The following is a 19982-nucleotide window of genomic DNA, read 5'->3' as shown; positions in this document are numbered from 1 at the left end:
CTGCTAGACACATCCTCTTTTCCCCCCACACCTTCTCCTCCCACTCAAACTTTTTTTTTTTTTTCAGCTTTCAGTAGACAATGTCTGCAGACTTTGATTTTTAAACTGAGAAACCGAGTTGGAAAGCTCTGAAGAGAGCAGACCTCTCCCTCCGCATTCACCTTTTGCTGTGGCAGCTTTTTTTGTTGGGTTTTGGGTTTTTTTTTTTTTTACCCTTGTGAGATAGTGCAGCTCTTTTACCTGCCAGTTGCAGTGAGAAAGCTGCACAACTCCCTGCCTCTGCAGTGGATGGCTTTTTTCCTAATGGCTGCTTTGGTTAAAAAAAAGATAAATAATGGGAGAGAAGGGGATAGGAAAAAATTGTTCTGCCTCTAGCCCCTTTTCTCCTTGTTGTGGGCAGATTACCTGCATTGTCGCTTGTTAATGAGGAGTTTGAATTTATTGGCAAAGGGAAAAACATGCTGGGGAAGTAGGGAGAAGATGTTGCTTTATTGACCTCTGCTGTTTACTTCAACCCCTCTTTGGGAAAGCTTCTTCCTGCTCTTTCTGGTTAACTCTTTGTATCCTGGGATATGCAGGGATGCCTCCTTTATTTTTGTATTCTAGCAATGGGCTCTCCGTTAGGAAATTTGAGGATTTCTCTTAGTGTTGCAGTGACCATTGCTTTTTTGCTTTTTTTTCAAGTCCTAAAGATGATCATCTCATAAACTTTGCCCCTGTGGTTGTAGAAGTAACACACAAGCCTTACTGCCCTCATTGGAAGGAGCAGAAAACTTTCTCTGGTCCCTGGAAGAGAAAAAAAAAAAAAAAAAAAAAGGTTAAGCAATTAAACAATTCTTTGTTCTAGTTCTTCCTTGGTCTCATTTTGTTTGGGGGGTTGTTCTGGCTGTGCTCAACCTTTGTCCTCTGTGGAGCTGGACAAGGGTGGGTGGAGGGTGCCCTGGTTCAACCACAGAGAATGAGAGGCCCCAGTAAATCTGAGTGGGAAGGGGGCTGGGGAGCCCCAAACACCGTTGGGAAGCTGAAGGTGGCCTCTGAGTGGTTGCTGAAGTTCAGTTCTGCAGGTGCAGGAGCTCTGCTTGGTCAGGGGAGTGAGGGCTGGGGAGCAGGGTGCTCCTCAGGGGTTTGGAGCTGATGCTGCAGATGTCAGGGTGAGGAGGAGAAGGGCTGCTGGGGCTCCTGGGATGGCCGTGGCTGACAGGGATGTGTCTGACAGGGATGGCTGGGGCTGGGTCATGCAGTGAGGTCCCCTGAATCATGTTCTGTCAGGGTGTGGGGGGTAAAACAGATGAGATTCTCTTGGAGTTCCTGCTGAATCCAAGAGTTAGAGGTGAGCAGTAAGGGGGGCAAAAAAAATGAGTTGGGGAAATGAGCCCATCCTTGGCTTTTACCTCTTGAACAGCCTCCTGACCCGGGGGCACAGTCCTGGGGACACAGGCTGGGGGACAGACCCGAGGTGGTCACCTGCCTCAGTCACCACGTTACTGCCTGATCTTCAGAGATGTTTCCACTGCTGGGAACAAAGCTCTTCTTGCCTTAAAGTGTCTCACACTCAGCACGGTGCTGAGTGGGGCATCCACGTTCTGAGCCAGAGATGATCCCTTGCTAAAGGATACCACAAATTCCCTTTCTCCTCTGGGCTCCTGCTGCAAAACCTCCCAAATACTTCCCTGCCCTCCAAGCTGCAGAATGTCAGGCCTTAAGGAAGAGTTAGGAAAAAAAAAAAAAAAATAAAAAAAACCAAGCCAGGCTGCTATTTTCAGAATCTGTTTGAACTCTTCTCTTAAAATAATTCCCCTTGGACACCTTTCAGCCTTTGGAGGCCTCCTGGTTTTGAATCCCATCTGATCAAAATGATGGCTTTAAAAGACAGCTCTGCTCTAACAAAGCCATGTGCATCCAAAGCTGGAATTGGCAATCAAGCTAATTAGGTCAGATCTTTGGACTGAAATGGTTGGATAAAGAGGAAGCATGGAAGGGGGGAGCTGAGTGATTGTCTGGTGGGTGGAAATGGCTGGAAAGACCCAGAAACTGAGTGTTCTTGGTAATTTGGGTACAGGCACTGGATGGAGGAGGGAGAGGAGTGATGTGCTCTGGGATGTGGGGAGGGGAACAGTCACAGCTTTGCTGATGAGTTCATTTTTCACTGATGTCACTGTTTGCAGAGCCAGGAACAAGGCTGCAAAGGGCTCAAGATGGCTCCTGTCTGTGAGCAAAATGGGAGCAGGGTGTCAGGAAGCTGCCTGCTGGTTTGTGGCAGTGAGGGATTGGGTCCTCTGCCTGTTGAGGTGACTGATGGGGAACTCCTCCAGGGCTGGCAAGGAGAGGAGGGGGATTTCTGAGCTGAGAAATCGTGGTGACCTTGGTTCTGGGAGCTCTTTCACCTTGTGCCCCTTCTCCCTGAGACACTGGTGGGGGTTTTTTTTAACAGCCAAGTTGCCCTGTGGATTGGCTGTGCTGCTCAGGGAGGGAAGGAGGAGGAAAAGCAGCTTGTAGGTGCCAGGGAAGCAGAAAAGCCCTGAAGGTTGAAGCTCTGAGGGGTGCAGTGGCTTAGGGGCAGGTTTTTGGGGTGGGCAGCTGAGCCTCTGTGTGTTCCATCATGGATAGAGGTGGGATTGATTCACACGGAGCCTTGGGAAGCTGTCAGCTTGCAGCAGGCACAGACCCCAGGGAAAGGAAGACCCCAAACAACCCACCCCAGCATCACCTCCAGGGTTAGGGGGGGGGTGGGAAGGACACCTCAGTGTCCTCCATCAGCCCAGTGCCTGGGTGACATTTTCAAGAGTTCCCTGCACGTGGGGGTGCCTGGTGCTGGTGCTGCTGGCTGGGTTGTCAATGTCAGAAGGGGGAGGGGGATCTCTTCCTTGAGTGGTTTGGTTCTGGCAGTGCCTGTAATGTTGGAGCTGTCACAACAGAGAAGGTTCCTGAGGAAGGCACTCACTGGAGGGGAGCTGGCTGGGTGCCTGCTGCTCTCAGGCTCAGAGATGAGCTGGGGCAGAGAGGGGAAGGAAGCAAATCCCTTCCAGACCCACAGAGGGCTGCAGGCTGGGCTGTTCCTTCCCAAAAAACTCGGGCTCTCCTCTCAGCAAGGCTCCAGGGCAGCAGTGAGGTGCTGGCACCTGCACTGGGCAGGCAAAACTCCTTGTCCTGGGGGGGACATGGACTTCCCAGATCCTCAGTGAGGCTGGGAGGCAGAGCCTGGGCCTCTGGATCAGTGTGGAAAGAAAGGGCTGGTGCCCAAAACACAAAGAAGTGAAGCTGGGGCTGTGCTCAGCAGTGAGGTTGTCAGCCCTGTCCCATGAGCAGGGTTACCCCAGAGTCTGCTCCTCACCCCTTCCCTGTCTCCTGCCTTCCTCCAGTCACCTTTGTGCTCTGAGAAATCCCAACCTACTCCAGCTCTAGTTCAGAGGTGACATCAGCTGCTCCCAGACATGTTGTGGTCACCAAGTACCACGAGCTCTGTGGAAACACCAAGGGATAAGGAGACCTCATCACTCTCTCCAACTCCCTGAAAGGAGGTTGGAGCCAGGGGGGGGTTGGGCTCTTTTCCCAGGCAACTCTCAGCAAGACAAGAGGGCACAAGAGGTCTCAAGTTGTGCCAGGGGAGGTTTAGGTTGGACATTAGAAAGAATTTCTTTCTGGAGAGGGTGCTCAGCCATTGGAATGGGCTGCCCAGGGAAGGGGTGGATTCTCCATCCCTGGAGATATTTCAAAAGAGCCTGGATGTGGCACTCAGTGCCATGGGCTGGGAACCACGGGGGGAGTGGAGCAAGGGTTGGACTTGATGAGCTCTGAGGTCCCTTCCAACCCAGCTCATTCTAGGATTCTATGAATTTTAAGCCCTCAGAAAAGAGGTAAAAAAACCAAAGGTGGTTGTTTGGAGCTCTGTGGGAGGCAGCAAGAGGGAGGTGGCAGCTTCTGCTCCCTGAGGAATTCAGGAGCCATTCCCAATCCCAGGAGGGACAAACCACTGTGATTCTAGGATTCTATGTTTGGGGCTGAGCAGAGGTCGAGCTGCTGCTGTGCTGCCAAGAGGAGAGAGGAGCCACCCGTGGGCCCTTAAGGTGCTGGCAGAAAGAGGACTGAAACCTTTTTGTTACTCATGGGGAGACTGCAAAAGCCCCGTGATGGCAGCACTGCTGCTCTCTGCCCATCCAGCTGGTATTGTCAGGCAAGGCAGCAGCAATAAAAAGCTCAGCCTTTTAATTTTATGCATGGAGAACTTACCTGCTCTCCCCACACTCCCCCCAGAACCCCTCCCCTGCAGGTTCTTTTCCAACTGCAGCTATTTTTCCCTGCTGACTTCAGGTGTTTTGTGTGCTGCTTAGATCAATAGCAGGAGAGCAGCAGCAGCTTTCCAGTTGTCACTAGGAAGACCCTGCTGTCAGCTCCAGTGCTGCCAGCACAGGGCTGGGGCTGGAGAGCCCTCTGCTTGCCTGACAGCCACAAAAACAAGCTGGGCCTGCAGTGCAGGAGGGCTGTATTGATTTATTTTTATTATTTTTTAACCCAGCCTGGGGAAAACGCTGTCCCTGCCCTGCTCCAGCACCTGCCTTTGCCTTCCCGTGCTTGGGAATAACATGGGCTGTGGGAAACAGCCCTGGCCAAGCAGGAGGGGAGGGTGGGATGGGGGGAGGACACATCCTGCCCGAGCTGGGGGCATGGCCTTGCTGCTTGGCTTTGCCAGGAGAGCTGCTCCCTGGTGATATCTGCTCAGCAGCCTCCCAGGCACAAGCTGGAAGAGCAAATCCACTGCTTAATCCCCCAGACATGCCAGGACCACTGCAGCTGATGTGAACACTGGCCCCTATTCATAGATTTCTTTTTTTTTTCTTCTTCTTTTTTTATTTTTTTATTTTTTTTTTAACCTTCTCTGGTGTTTTGTCTTAGCCTGGAGCAAATCAATGCAAATCTTCATTGAACAACAGCAACAAAAACTGAACTGAAACACATCCAACCTTTGTCTGCATCTTCCATCCCAAATGCCAGACTAGGAAAGGGTCCTTTGGGAACCAAAGCACCAGGCCTGGCTTTGCTCTCCAGGGTCTTTTTCCTGGATTTTGGAAATCCTCCCCATCAGAGCCCGAGGAGTGGGGTCTCAGGATCTTCTTGACCAACTCTTGACCTGAAAACATTGGGGGATGATCCTGCTGCCATCCAGATGGCTCAGAGGGGCTGTCCCAAAGCAGGATTCCTGGACTAGGAAATGGGGTGGGATGTTAGATGAGCTCCTGAGGGCTTGGTAGAGGCAAGGAAATGAGTAAGGGAGTTGTGGGGCACTCTAGAGAAGTTTGGGTGTGCCAAGGGCCCTGTGAGCCAGGGCTTCCTCCTGCCATTCCCCCCACCCCAAAGTGCTGTCCCCTCTGCTGGGGAAGCTTCAAGCTACCCAAGCTGGAAGCTTCACAAAAATTCAGTGAGTTTGGGAGTGTTGTTGTGTCCCCAGAGCACTGAGGGATGGGGAAGGCTGTGCTGGGGGTCATGATGGAACCAGCTGGGTGTTGGGAAGCAGAAGGCATTGAAGTCGAGCTGAGTCTTTGGGGAAGGAGAAAAAAAATCAGTTAAAAAGTGGGGCTGGGCCGTGGAAGTTGGAAGTTTGGTGACGTCCCTTGGGGATGTTGCTCTGGTGAGGAACAGGGTTTGTTAATAACAAAAGCTCAGCACCTCCTGTGAGCTCCAAGGGAGGAGGAACCCAACCTTGGAAGAAGCCAAGATTGGTTTCTTAGCAAAACCCCATGGCACTGTGCTCTGTGACACCCCAAACCCTGCTGGAGACCTCGGGAAGTGCAGCTCAAGGTCTCCGTGAGGAGGAAATGAGCAGTTTCCAAGGAAAAAACTAAAAGGAGGCAAGCAGGACGCTGGGGAGAACATCCCTGTGCTGGGGCAAGCAGCATCCTCCTCGTCCTTCCCACCCCCCCAGTGAGTTGTCCCTCTGTGTTTGGCTGAGGGTGTTGTGGTGGGTGAGGGGAAATCTGGAATAAAAACCTTTCTTCTTCAGCTTTCTCGTTGCAGTTTGAATGAAAGCTCCTAATAAAGCCATGGCTAATTTTCTAATCCAGTTCTCCATTTGTAAATCCTGTAAATCCAGCACCTCCACCTCCTCCTCTCCCCCAGCACCCTCGGGCTGATCCCGAGTTCTCCTGTTGCTCCCTGGGGATGACCCAGATTCCTGGTTTTGGAAAGGAGGAGTCAGCAGATGGGGCAGGATTTTTCACGAGGGAGGTGAAGGAACCAACTCCCAGGAGCTTCTCCTCCAGCTGTGAAGCACCCCCAGGGCTCTTCTGCACCAGAGCAGGAACTGAGGGGCTGGGGGAGAAGCACCAAGTGAAGCTCTCAAGGTTTCCTCAGGCAGCACTGAGGCTCTAGGGGGGCTCTGGGGTTCTTCCAGCCCAGAATCCCCCAACCCCACCACAGGGAGGGCCCGGGGAGGGGGCTCTGGGGTGGGGGAAGAGGGTTCTGGGCCTGAGGAGGGGGTTCTGTGTCTGGGGAAGGGACTTGGAGCCCCGGGGAAGGGGGTTCTGGGCCTGGGGAGCGGGCATTGGGCCCGGGGAAGGAGCTCTGAGTCAGGGGTTCTGGGTCTGGGATGGGGGTTTCGAACCCGGAGGAAGGGAATTCTGGGCCTGGGAAGGGGGTTCTGGACCTAGGGGGGGAGCTCTGGGTCTGGGGAGGGGGTTTTGGGCCCCGGATAAAGGGGTTCTGGGCTCGAGGAGGGGCCTCTGAGTCGAGGGAGAGGGTTCTGAGTCTGGGGAGAGGGTTCCGAGCCCGGAGGAAGGGAAGTCTGGCCCTAAGGCGAGGGCTCTGGGCCCGGGGTCAGGCCGGGGGGTGCCTGCCCGCTCCCACTTCCTGGTTACCGGCTGTGCCCGGAAGTGGGCAGCGGTCTCCAGGAAGTGACGCAGCGGTGTCGGGGCGGGGGGGCGGGGTCGGCCCCCGGTGATGGCGGAAGCGGAGGCGAAGATGAAGCAGTTCAATGGCGGCGGTGGCGGGGCCGGGTTGGACGCCGAGCGCGGTCGCTTCCCGTACTGCGTGGTCTGGACCCCGATCCCCGTCCTGACGTGAGTGCGGGCACGGGGCCTGCGAGAGGGACCCGGGACCGGGACCGGGACCCGATACCGGGACAGAGCCCGGGCCCAGGACTCCTGGGGTGCTCCTTGGGGAGCTGGGGGAGAGCCTGGGGGGACTGCCTGCCTCCTCTGTTCGGGGTGATCGGGATCCTCCCCGGGGTGCTTAGGGTTTCTTTGGGGTGCTCAGGCTCTTCCCAGGGGTGCTCGGGCTTGTTTTGGGGTGCTCGGGCTTGCTTTGGGGTGCTCGGGGTTGTTTTGGGGTGCTCGGGGTTGTTTTGGGGTATTCAGGCTCCTCCTGGAGTTCTCAGGGCTGCCTTGGGGTCCTCAGGGCTGCTTTGGGGTGCTCATTGTTTCTTTGGGGTGCTCGGGCTCTTCCCTGGGGTGCTCAGGCTCTCTTTGGGGCGCTAAGGACTGTTTTGGGGTGCTCGGGCTCTCCCCTGGGGCTCTCGGGCTCCCTTTGGGCTGCTCAGGCTCCTCCCGGAGTTCTCAGGGTTGCTTTGGGGTGCTCAGGCTCTCTTTGGGGCGCTCTGGGGTGCTCAGGCTCCTCCTGGAGTTCTCAGTGTTTCTTTGGGGTGCTCTGGGCTGCTTTGGGGTGCTCTGGGCTGCTTTGGGGTGCTCAGGCTCCTCCCAGGGTGCTCAGGCTCCTCCCGGAGTTCTCAGGGCTGTTTTGAGGTGCTCAGGGCTGTTTTGAGGTGCTCGGGCTTGCTTTGGGGTGCTCGGGGTTTCTTTGGGATGCTCAGGCTCTTCCCAGGCTGCTCAGGGCTGCTTTGGGGTTTTCGGGCTCTCTTTGGGGTGCTCAGGTTCTTCCCAGGGTGCTCAGGTCGTTTCCAGGGGTGCTCAAGGCTGTTCTGGGGTGCTCGGGGTGCTCCCGGGGTGCTCGGACTCTCTTTAGGGTGCTCAGGCTCCCGGGGTCCCGGTGCAGGACTCTCCCATCCCCGCAGCCGGGGTGTGCGTGGGTTAAAGCCCCGCGGGGATGGGATCCAGGGAAAGCCGGGAAATCCTTTGATCCTGGAGGAGCCAGGGGGGTGCGGGACCACCTGGGTGCCTGCAGGAAAACCTCGGAGCTTCCCTCTTAATGAGTTCCAAGTCGATTTGTTTTCCCAGCCAGAAAGCTCTGGGAAAGCTCGAGGAAAACTTTGGATTCTGCTCCTGCCGTGGGAAAACGAGAAGCTGCAAAATGTGGTTTAGGGAAAGGAGGAGGAGGAGGAGGGGGGGAGCCTGGGCACATCCCTCGGGCTTTGGTTTTATTCCTCTCCTGTTCATCAGGTGAGGTGTTTGCTGAGCCCCAGTCAGCTGGAAGCTGTGGTTTGTCCCTCCTGGGATTGGGAATGGCTCCTGAATTCCTCAGGGAGCAGAAGCTGCCACCTCCCTCTTGCTGCCTCCCACAGAGCTCCAAACAACCACCTTTGGTTTTTTTACCTCTTTTCTGAGGGCTTAAAATTCATAGAATCCTAGAACTGGCTGGGTTGGAAGGGACCTCAGAGCTCATCAAGTCTGACAATAAAATCATCAATTGCCTGACAATACCAGCTGGATGGGCAGAGAGCAGCAGTGCTGCCATCACGGGGCTTTTGCAACCTCCCCATGAGTAACAAAAAGGTTTCAGTCCTCTTTCTGCCAGCACCTTAAGGGCCCACAGGTGGCTCCTCTCTCCTCTTGGCAGCACAGCAGCAGCTCGACCTCTGCTCAGCCCCAAACACAGAATCCTAGAATCACAGTGGTTTGTCCCTCCTGGGATTGGGAATGGCTCCTGAATTCCTCAGGGAGCAGAAGCTGCCACCTCCCTCTTGCTGCCTCCCACAGAGCTCCAAACAACCACCTTTGGTTTTTTTACCTCTTTTCTGAGGGCTTAAAATTTATGGAATCCTAGAAACTGGCTGGGTTGGAAGGGACCTCAGAGCTCATCAAGTCCAACCCTTGCTCCACTCCCCCCGTGGTTCCCAGCCCATGGCACTGAGTGCCACATCCAGGCTCTTTTGAAATATCTCCAGGGATGGAGAATCCACCCCTTCCCTGGGCAGCCCATTCCAATGGCTGAGCACCCTCTCCCTAAAGAAATTCTTTCTAATGTCCAACCTAAACCTCCCCTGGCACAACTTGAGACCTCTTGTGCCCTCTTGTCTTGCTGAGAGTTGCCTGGGAAAAGAGCCCAACCCCCCCCTGGCTCCAACCTCCTTTCAGGGAGTTGGAGAGAGTGATGAGGTCTCCCCTGAGCCTCCTCTTCTCCAGCCTCAACACCCCCAGCTCCCTCAGCCTCTCCTCATCCCTTCCTCCTTTTCCTGATTTTTCAAAGCTTTGAACCTCCTGCTGGGATGGATGCAGGGATTGTCCAAAGCCACTGGACACCCACGTGTGGGTTTGTTCCCCAGTGAGCAGTTGCCTCTTTTTCCTGGGTTTGTTTTGCAGCAGAAAATTGTAGCATCATTATTTAGCAAGATTTCTTGTGAGGTGCATCAAGAGCTCTGCTTTGTCCCCCTCCCCTTTCATCATTTTTTGGGGGGCTTGAAAGCTGAAAGGAGAATAATAATGAAAAAAAAAATTAAAAAGAAGTATCCAGACCTTTGAAGGTGGCAATGCTGGGACAGTTTTATATTCATAAATGTGTATAAATATATAAATTATTGTTCAGAGAGCCAGGCTGAGCTCTGCTTTGTCCCCTCCCCTTTCATCATCTGGGGGGCTTGAAAGCTGAAAGGAGAATAATAATTAAAAAAAAAAAAAAAAAAAAGTGTCCAGACCTTTGAAGGTGGCAATGCTGGGACAGTTTTATATTCATAAATGTGTATTTATATATAAATTATTGTTCAGAGAGCCAGACTGGCTGCTGCTCTGCATCTCCCCAGACAGGAACAGACAGGGGGGAAGAGCAAGCACAGAGCATCAGATTTTGCAGAGCCAAAGGGGTGTGAGCTCCCCAGGAGCTCTGCACTGCTTGTAACTTTATCAGTGAGTGGGACTTGTTTTGTCTTGACATTTTGGTCCCTTTTGTGGGGTTTTTTTGAGAGTTTTAGGTTCTCTAAAGCCCCTCAGGACCTGTGAATCTCTCTCTGGTGAGCATCCCTGGGAGCTCTGCTGAAATATTTCAGTCACTGTGTGCAGGGAGAGCTGAGGAGTTGGCAGCAAAGCTGAGGATGTGGGAGAGAGCTGTGAGTGAGGCTGCTTCTGAGGGGAGATGGGGAGAAGAGGGGTTGGGATGTAGATCCTGGAACAGCCAGCAGGGAGGGGAAGGGCTTGGAAAACCTGGGATCACTCCCTTTTCTCTCTGGGGTGCTGGGATCTCGTTTCCCTGGGAAGATGGGCAGGGGGAGCTCATTCTCAGGTGTTGAAGTGCTCTCATCTCCCAGCTCAAACCAGTTCACTGGGATACCACAAATGAAATTGTTCTGGGACACCAGGGCTCAGCCTCCCCTGCCCTGTGCACATCTCCAGGGTCCTGCTGCTTCTCACTCTGAAATCCTGATTTTTTTCCCCCCAAATGAGCTGACTCTAGACCTGCTCACCAGCAGAGCTTTGGGAAATCCTGGCATGTTTTCCTTTTGGTTTTCCCTCTGACTGCCCCTGTGCCTGGCTCTGCCTGCCTTGGGCTCACCCCAGCTTCCCAGACCACATTCCCTGGGCCTCTTTATCCCCTGCCAGCAGTTCACACCCCCCCGATGCCATCAGGGGGGGAGGGGACAAATGTCTCAGCCTGACCCTTTGCTTCTTGCCTCCACAGATGGCTTTTCCCCATCATTGGCCACATGGGCATCTGCACCTCCACTGGAGTCATCAGGGACTTTGCAGGACCCTATTTTGTCTCAGTAAGTAGCTGATGGGTCCAGGTGGTTCAGCAGAACCTGTGCTTGGTCTGTATCCCACCTTTTTTGGGGATTTGGGAGCCACCTCCTGGATTTTCCAGCTCCCAGTTCAGCCAAGTCATGGCTTAGGTGTCACAGAAGGTCTCTGGGGGGATGTGGTGGTGGCTAATGTGGTTTGGGGAGCAGAAAGGGAAAAATTGTGTAGCACAGGCTCTTAATTGAGAATTTTAGACCTAAATCTTCTTAATTCTGGGCACAGAAGCTGCTTTCCAGCTTCCTCAGGTATGTGGCAGTCTCCTGCACTGCTGTATAGCCTGGTGGCTTTTCAAAGAAAGGAAGTTTTATGCTGGGATAATTGAGCCTTTTAGTAGATTTGGACACTGACAACTTAGAATTAACCAAATATTAACAGTGGCAGTGGGAAAGCACCCCAGAAACAGAGAACAAGGTGCATACACCCTACACCTAGATGGTGTCACATGTGTAATATTTTCCTGCCCAGGAGAGGAGTAGGAAGCTCATTGAAACCTAAATCCAGACACACCAACAAGATTTGCTGTCTGGAGACTGCTGGGGCAGCTTGATCACAAAGCCATGGCAGGCTGTGAGGAAGGATAATTCCATTCCAGCCAGGAATATTCCGTGGGGTTATCCTCCTGAGATGTCTTTCCTTTTTTGTAGGAAGACAACATGGCATTTGGGAAGCCAGTGAAGTAAGTGCTCTTGTTAGTTTTTATTGAACTGACCAACTGACCTGCAGCTGTCCTTGAATTCCTGGAGACAGATGTGCTGAATTATTGCTTTTCCTCATTGTTCTGATGCCCTCATTCAAGTGGGTGGCTACTGGGCCTCTGCTTTTCAAGAAACCACATTAAATTAAATCTTTTTAGAAGCGTGACCGCAACATAATGGTGTTAATAACCAGAGCTGTGTGGAGCCTTTAGTAAAAAATAAAGCAAAAAAGACTAAAACACTTTAGGATAATGTTAACAGCAAGCACTCTGAGTAAATACTGCTTGTGCTGTGCTAACAACCTGTCATCACTCCCATCCTGTTAATTATTTTCCAGGGGGGGAGGAGGAAGAGGAGGAGGAAGAGGAGAGTTTTGTGTGTCTGTCAGCTCAGGTTTACAGCTTGAATGGCCTGAAGGTTTTGTGTCATGGGCCTTGAAAGCAGTTGAAGGTTTTGTCAGTGCCCCTGAGGGCTGCAGTGTCTCTGGGGTGCTGAGCAGTGGTTTGTGCTGGTGGCTCCAGGTGCTGGATTCCTCCAGGTCCTTTAAGCACCTTGTTGGGGAAGAGCAAGAAGTTGTAGAGGTGCAGCAGCCACACCAAGGGATCTGCTGAGAGAGCTGGACTAGGTGATCTCTAGAGCTCCCTTCCCACCCTGAGAATCCCCTAATTCATTCTTTCCTCATCCTTTTAGGTACTGGAAGCTGGATCCCAGCAAAGTTTACTCCACAGGTCCCAATGCTTGGGACACAGCTGTGCACGATGCCTCCGAGGAGTACAAGCACCGCATGGTACAGCCCCCACCAGAACCATCCAACCCCACTCCAGAACCATCCAGAACCCACCAACCCCACTCCAGAACCATCTCCTCAGCCTTTGGGTCCTTGGGATCTGAGGCTCAGCACCAGCACAGGGTGCAGAGAGCTGGGGAGCCTCAGGATTACTAACCCCATGCTTTTTTTTTTTTTTTTTCTCTGTTCCAGCACAACCTTTGCTGTGATAACTGCCACTCCCACGTGGCTCTGGCCTTAAATCTGATGAGATATGACAACAGCACCTCCTGGAACATGGTGAAGCTCTGCTTCTTCTCCCTCCTGTATGGGAAGTATGTAAGGTGAGCTAAGGAGCAGGCTGGGTTCAGCAGGGAAAGAACCAGGGGTGCTTGCTTGGGTTGCTCCCCAAAATACTGCATCCAGCAGCTAATTCAGGGTGCCTGGAATTTGGGGAATTCTTCCTAAAGCAAAGCTCACTCTGTGTTTTGTTTTGGTTGGGTTAGGTCAGAACATAAGGTCACTGGGATTTCTCCAGGGATTTCTCTTCCCTCTCTTGAATGTTGTTGACATAAAAACTGGTCAGATTTCCAACTGGTGGGGAGCTTCCAACTGGAGTGGAGAGGGAAGCCCTGAGCTTTGCTTGCTAGGAAGGGCACTTAATCTCCATTTCAGCTCCTTGTGCCCGGAGAGGACATTGTGCAAAGACTGTTCTTGAGTTGCTCCACTTCCTGTTGGGTCTTCCCTGTTCTGGAGGAGCTTTTCTCAGCTTTTAGGGAAGTGTGGTCCTTGCTGCTGTGATAAAATACCTCAGCAGTCTGAATAATGAGGCCTGCTGTAATGGGCTTTCAGTTTGTGTCGTCTCCTGTCTGTGCAGGTATGAAATGTGTTCATCTTTGACCTGTATTTAAGCTGGAGGGAGACTGCAGCCCTGTTGATGATGATAAAGTGATTTCTGGACCTGATTTTAGTCTCAGCTTTTAACCCTGAACCTCCAGGATGTGACGTGCAGTGGATAAGAAAGTCAGAAGGGCGTCTGCCTCCCTCTGATTTCTCCAGTTCTTCTCACATCCTTCTCCATCCCTTTTATCTTTCTCTGCTGATTCCCTACATTTGAACCCTCTCCCTTTTTTCCAACCTTGCAGTGTAGGGGGATTTGTGAAGACCTGGCTTCCCTTTGTCCTCTTCTTGGGGGTGATCGTGACCGTCGTGCTGATGCTGCACCTGCGGTGATGGCAGCTCTGAGCTCCCCATGAAGGATGAAACTGTGGCTGATCCAGCAAGGTGGAGGCATGGAACTCTGGGAGGCGTTTTCAGGGGAAGGTGGCAACTCCACTCCATTGTAACAGCTCATCTTTATTTCCTGGAACTGGCTTTTTCTCCTCCTGTTTGTGTTCTGTCGGTGGTGTCTCCCCCTGGCAGGGCTCCCCAAAGCCTCTTGCTCTCTCCCTTTCTGCAGTTCAGTAGGTAGAAAAACACAGTCAGGAAAGGAGAGGGGTGGGCACCTTTCCTTTCAGTGCCAAGGAAACCCTGGGCTCAGGACCAGGAGCAGATCCACCTGGGAAGGTTCTCTCTGATCCACCTGGTTTCTTCTGCAGGCTTCATCAGAGGCTTCCTCCGCTCTCCTGAGTCTCCAAGGAGGAGCTGCTGTCCCCTTGCTGCACGACTCTCCCATTGCACATGTTTTGAAGTGGAGGCGTGGGGTTCCTCCAGGGGATGGAGGGTGCCACAGCACTCCCTGATGATGTCCCCAGCAGTGCCAGGGAGGTGTTGGTGACAGGACACTCCTCTGAGGAGCGCTCTGCAGCAGGGCAAAGTCATCTGGTCCTGCTGGTGAGCCCAGAAAGGCAGGAAAGTCAATCAGCTGGCTTGGGTACAGCTTTCAATCTCCTGTTGTAGAGTTGGGAGTCTACTGCTGAGTCTCTTTTAGCTCGTGCCAGATAAAATGCAGCTTTCCCTGCTTCTCCTCCTGCTCTGAATATCTGAAATTGTCGTTACGCTTCTCAAGAGCCACTTAAACTTCCCTTTGATCCCTCCTTCTTTGTGTGTTGCAGCAGACCTGAGCCTGCAGAGGTGGCAGGTCTGTGTTTCTGGGGCAGAAAGCTGAGTGTTGGGTTTGAAAACATCTGTGAGAGCAGCCCCTGAGACCTGAGCTTGGTAAGGACCATCAGAGATGAAAAGAAAAGGTGAAGGGACTGGAAAGCATCCCTGATCTGGTTGGGCTTTGCAGCAGCACACTGAGGCTCTGGCTTTCTTGTGGCTGGTTCCAGGATGGTGAACAAGAAGGTCTGTTTGTTTCCTCAGCTTGCTTTGAAGAGCACACCTGGGGTAAAAGTGCTTTGCAGGAGTGGCTTTGATGTGAGAAATGCTGGTCTGGCAGCACTGGGAGGCTGGGAGCCCTTTCTGAGCCCTGGGTTGGGTAGTAGGGGGAGGTTGTTGGTGAGCAGTGAATTTGGATGGGACCCAGAGCCTCCTCCAAGGTGAGAGGTCCAGGGTGGAGGCTCTGGGCTGCAGATGCTGCTTTCTGTTGGGGCTTTTTACACAGAAGTGTGGCTGAAGGGTTCTGTGCTGTTAAGCAGATCCCCTCTGACTGCAGAGGCAGGAGAAACAGCATTTCCATCTGTGCCTGGGAAGTTCAGCTCTTTGCTCCACTACCTGATGGATTCCAACCTCCAAAAGTGCCCCTGGCCAGCAGGAAAGCTTCTCCACTGCCTGCCAGCCCTGGGGCTTCCTCTGACAGGGGAGCCCATTGACCCTCTTGGCCCTCAAACCCCTCCCCATGTGCCTCATCTGCTTCCACCCCTTGGGTTGAGGACTTCTCTTGGACCTCTCAATTTCTGCCTTTTCCTCCTTTTTCCTCAGTGGCTTTTAAAGAACCCCTGAAACCTTCTCTCTGGGGATGCAGTTGTGTCTCTGGTGCTGGTCTCTGGGGCAGAGCCCTTCCCCATCTGCTTGGAACTGAAATATTTGTTGGTGTCTGCTGGGTGCAGACATTTCCAGGCTGGTGGAGGGTGCTGGGCCTGGGGGCTGCTCAGAAAGCCAAGATCTTGATCAAAGAGAACCTTAGGATGAAAGGATGGTGTCTGCTCCCTGCCTGCCCTGCCCTGGGATGAGCCAGAGGAGCAGGAGAGATGAGTCCTGTGCCTGGGTTTGATTGCAGGGAGGATTTCTCAGTGTTGCCAAAGATGCACTCGGAGTCGTTGGCCCTGGGGCTTAAAGCCAAACCCTTCTTCTGCAGTAGCAATAATTTTGAGACTTCTTGGGGCTGTCTCACACCTCGGGTCAGTGTTTTATGGATTTATCTGTACACGTGTTGCCAAAGCTCAGGCTTGGAGTTGGGGGGGGGGGAAGCCAGGAGCAGGGCTGCTGGGCACACTGCCTGCTCCTGGGACTTGTAAAAACCTTGTTGAGTGCCATTCCCCCCCCGTGGAAATCCTCCTCCTGCTCCTAAAGCTTTGGTTGTTTGTTTTTTCACCAGATCTGGGGTTCAAATGGAGACTTCTGGAGCAGTGAATGTGCCCTGCAGGTGGTTGGGGTGCTGGCTGGGGAGGGAGGGCAGAGTTTCACCCCAATCCCAGCTGAACACCCCCTTCCAGCCACGGACCCCTGGCTTTGGGAGGTGGTGGAAGGGGTGGGTGGGAGGAATTTCCTCTCCTTGCAGCTTCCTTCATCTCCCTGCTGGCTTTTTCCCAGTGTCCCCATCTGTGTTAAAGGTTCCCTCTGTCCTTCACCTCCCAGGTGCTGGTTTTACCCTCCCCTCCTTTCCCCTTTGCTGCAGGGCTCTGTGGTTGTTGCTCTCTGAGCCCTCCATCCCCTCCTCCTTTCCTCCTTTGTTCTCCTGAGCTCTGTGGGGCGCCGAATTACTTTGTAAATACTTCAACTCTGCTTCTGTGGTTTCATAATCCTGATGGTAGGGAAAATAAACTTATTTCTGTGGATGTCACCAAGTGCTGCATCTCGACTCCAGACTCTTTCCTTCTTCCAGCTAGAAATGAGGTTGGTATTCCCTGGGAAAAAGCCCTGGCCCTCATCCTGCCCCAAGGCAGGACCTGGATTTCTGAATTTTGCCTTTTGCTTTCTGAGAATTTTGCCTTTTGCTTTCTGAATTTTGGCTTTTGCTTTCTGAATTTTGCCTTTTGCTTTCTGAGAATTTTGCCTTTTGCTTTCTGAATTTTGCCTTTTGCTTTCTGAATTTTGCCTTTTGCTTTCTGAATTTTGCCTTTTGCTTTCTGAGAATTTTGCCTTTTGCTTTCTGAATTTTGCCTTTTGCTTTCTGAGAATTTTGCCTTTTGCTTTCTGAATTTTGCCTTTTGCTTTCTGAGAATTTTGCCTTTTGCTTTCTGAGAATTTTGCCTTTTGCTTTCTGAATTTTGCCTTTTGCTTTCTGATCTTGCCCTTTTTTCCAGCTCTGAACCAAACCTCACACCCTTGTTTTCAGACCTCTGGTTGGGAAGAGGGCTTTGGGGGCTGGAGGAACCCACTTAGCAGAGCATGGGAAGTGTGTCTGAGCTTTAATGCTGGGTCTCCAAGCCAGGGACCAGCCTGAGGGGCTTTGTTTGGGAGGAGAAGGGGCTCTGCCTGCTCTTGCCCTTTGCTGATCCCTGAGCCTCTGCCTGGCCCGGGGCAGGGGGGGAGTGGAATGTTCTGGGGGAAGAGGAGGAGGAGGATTTGGCAGAAGATGAAGCTCTTCTTGCATGTTGATTTCCTTCAGCTGGGAGTATCTTCCCTTTCCCTGAAGGCTTCCACATCTTCATTTTCTTGGAGACATTGGCCTCCCAGCTCCTTTTCCCTGCTGGGGCTGAGCATTTCCCTGCTTTTTTTTTTTTTTTTTTTTTTTCCATTTCTCTGCAAGCTGTCGGGGACAGAGCTGGGGAGAGGGGGGGGGAATGGGCTGCCAGGAGCTGCAGAGAGCAGAGGGGGCTGCAGGGAGCCTCCTTTTCCCCTCTCCCAGCAGGATCCCACTGCCTGAACTGGGAGCCTGGGCTTGCTGTCCACATTGCTAATGCAGCAGCTGATTTTTTTTTTTTTTCCCCTTCCATCTGACAGCCAGAGGCCAAAGCTCTGCTGGAGGGGGCGGGGGAGGGGGGAGAAGGAGATCAGCCTTAAAATGAGGCTGTGCACAAAGCTGGGGGATTTCAGGGCACAGCCATTTTACAAACCACCACCTGGATCCTCTCCTGCTTGGATCCTTCATCCAAACCAACAGCTCCAAAAAAAACAAAACAGCAAAACAGCATCTGGGGAGCAGGGGGGGGGGGATGGCAGGCAGCCTCCCAGGGGTTTATCCTGGTGCTGGAGCAGAAGGTGAGGATGCAGAACCCCCAAGGAACGAGCTCTGCTCCTTAGTCCATGGCTCTGTAAGTGCTGCAACCATCCCCTTGGGTCCCAGCTTGCTTCCCAAGCCTGGCAGGATTTTCCTAACCCACTTGTGCAGGGAATCTGGCAGGAGGCGTGTGGGCAGCTGAGCTGCACTGCTCGGGTCCTGCTGTTTTTTGGGGGATTATAGGGAAGCAGCCAGGCTGGATGTGCTGAGATAGTCCCAGTCGGGTGCCCAGGGGGCTGTGCCAAGCCTGCTCCTCAGCTTCCTCTCTTCCACCCTTCAGCTCAGCCCCAGGAAGGTGCTGGGAGCCAGGGAGGCTGGGAAGTGGAGGGGCAGGATCCATCCCAACCTGCTGGAACCAAAAAGGATTTTCAGGACCTGGCCCAGGTGGAGTCCCCATCCTTGGAGGGGTTTCAGAGCCCTGGAGATGTGGTGCTGGGGGGGGAACAGAGGTTGCTGGGGGCCTTGGCAGTGCTGGGGGTGATGGTTTTGCTGGATGATCCAAAAGGGCTTTTTCCAACCCAACCCATTCCATTATTCTGCCCTCACGGGGGCTTCTGCAGGGGGGCCCTGACCTCCCCCTGGGGCTGGGGACATTTCACCCCCAGCTGTGCCACCCCCCTGGAGCTGCCTTTGAAGTGGGGGGGTCACTGCTGCAGAGGGGGAGGGGAGCTCATTCCTCATCCTTGTGTTGGGGGCACAGCAAGGGAGCTCCCTGGGGGGGGGGGGGAATATCAAAGGGCCCTGAAGCCTTTGCATGGGGGAAGCTTTTGAAGACACCAGTGGGGGGAGAAAGGGGGGCAAGACCCATCCCTGGGGGTTTGATGCCCCCATCTTCCTTCCAAGCCTTGCCCAGTGTCCCCAGCCAGAGCTGAAGGTGGGAACTGGTTTGTTGTAGAGATTAAAAATTAAAAATTAGGAGGGGCTCCCCCCCCACTCCCCCCCAGCACCTCCTGGGTGTGGGGCTGAGGGCTGGGGCTGCTCCAGGGCCACCCTCCCTCTGGAGATGCTTTTTTCATGGAGCTCAACCCCCATTGCTCTCAACACCCCTGACCTTACAGCCCCCCCTGGGCTCCCCCAGGTGCTGCCCCTCTCCCCCTGCCCACAAACCCAGCAGCAGCTGTGATGCTGTTGTTGCTCCTGCCTCAGTTTCCCCCCTGGCAGAGCCAGGCTTTGCCAGCACCTCCTGAAGAACAAGTCCTTTACTGGGGGGGGGAGCAGGATGGGACTTGCACCTCTCTCCTGCTCCCTCCCCAGCACAGAAATGAGGCAGAACCTGTTCTGTGCACCCCCGGGGATGCTGCCAGCACCTGGCACCCAGCACCCAGGGACAGAATTGGGGTTTAATCCCTCCAGCCCAGCTCTGGGAGGTGCCAGGAGCTGTGGCTGCTGCCTGGCTTGCTCCAGGCTCTCTGCAAGGAAAAGTATCCCTGAGGGTGACCCAGCACCTCACTCACCTTGTGCTGGTGGCCAGGGTGCTCCTGGGTGTCACTGGGCTGGCCCAGGCTCCAGCCACCCTGAAGGAAGCACCCAGCAAGCTCAGCACCCTTTGGGTCACCGGGGGGGGGGGTGACACAGGGCAGGATGTGACCCACAGCTCCGGCCATGGGGCTGGGGTCTGTGTGATGTGATCAGGGCTCCCCTGAGCTTCCCACCCCTCTGAGCAAGTCAGGTACCATCTGCCCACCCATCCCTCCCTCCCTCCCTTCCTCCCTCCATCCCTCCCTCCCTCTCTCTCCAGAGATCCAGGAGCAGGGGACAGATCCTGCCACCTCCCTTCCTACCCCATCCTCATTCCAGGAACTTTTCCCCCTGTCAGATGTTGCTGGCAGAAGGGTTCAGGATGCAGAGCAAGGGCTCAGAGCCCAACTGGGGTGTCCCAGGGCTGAGCCCCCACCAGCCCCGTGGGGACACAGCAGTCCCCAGGCCATCGTGTCCCCTGCAGAGACCTGGCCACACTCCCTGCATCTCCAGAGCATCCACAGCCAGGACCTCATCCAGCTGGGACCTCTCCCCATGGTGAGTGCCCAGTGAGGGGAGGGTGACAGACAGACAGACAGACAGACAGAGCTCAAGTCTCATTTCCTTAGAAACCACACTAAAATAATCCCCTTTTCTTGGGGTCCTGTGCTGGGTGTGTGCTGCCAGGCTGCTGCACCCCCCCCCCAGCAGCTCTGCTCTCTCCTGTAAAGCTGAGCTGGGTGATGGCTGGAGCCTGAACCCCCCCAGGGTTGAGGGAAACTGAGGCACTGTGCTCCCCCCTGTTGTGTTTATCACAGGCAGCACCTCTGGCCTGATCCTGCGTGGGG

At 53.8% G+C, this 19982-nt stretch overlaps 1 protein-coding gene across 3 annotated transcripts; it reads left to right on the top strand.

Annotated features, from left to right (window-relative positions):
• Nucleotides 1-6897: 6897 nt before the first annotated feature.
• TMEM222 (transmembrane protein 222) lies at nt 6898-16300 on the top strand. Of its 3 annotated transcripts, XM_071768022.1 has the most exons (7): nt 6898-7049; nt 10774-10858; nt 11537-11568; nt 12278-12374; nt 12567-12697; nt 15514-15634; nt 15832-16300. In XM_071768022.1, the coding sequence occupies exons 1-7, from the start codon at nt 6931-6933 to the stop codon at nt 16153-16155; spliced, it is 909 nt and encodes a 302-aa protein (XP_071624123.1). In that variant the 5' UTR covers nt 6898-6930; the 3' UTR covers nt 16156-16300. The 3 variants fall into 3 exon arrangements, with proteins under 3 accessions (XP_071624123.1, XP_071624124.1, XP_071624126.1); XM_071768023.1 differs by lacking the exons at nt 15514-15634; nt 15832-16300 and adding an exon at nt 13499-15416; XM_071768025.1 differs by lacking the exons at nt 15514-15634; nt 15832-16300 and adding an exon at nt 13029-13476.
• The last annotated feature ends 3682 nt before the right edge of the window (nt 16301-19982 follow it).

This window comes from Heliangelus exortis, chromosome 24, assembly GCF_036169615.1.
Source record: "Heliangelus exortis chromosome 24, bHelExo1.hap1, whole genome shotgun sequence".
NCBI lineage: Eukaryota > Metazoa > Chordata > Aves > Apodiformes > Trochilidae > Heliangelus > Heliangelus exortis.
Note: the sequence above shows the minus strand (reverse complement) of the source record. Positions and strands in the feature narration are given on the sequence as shown.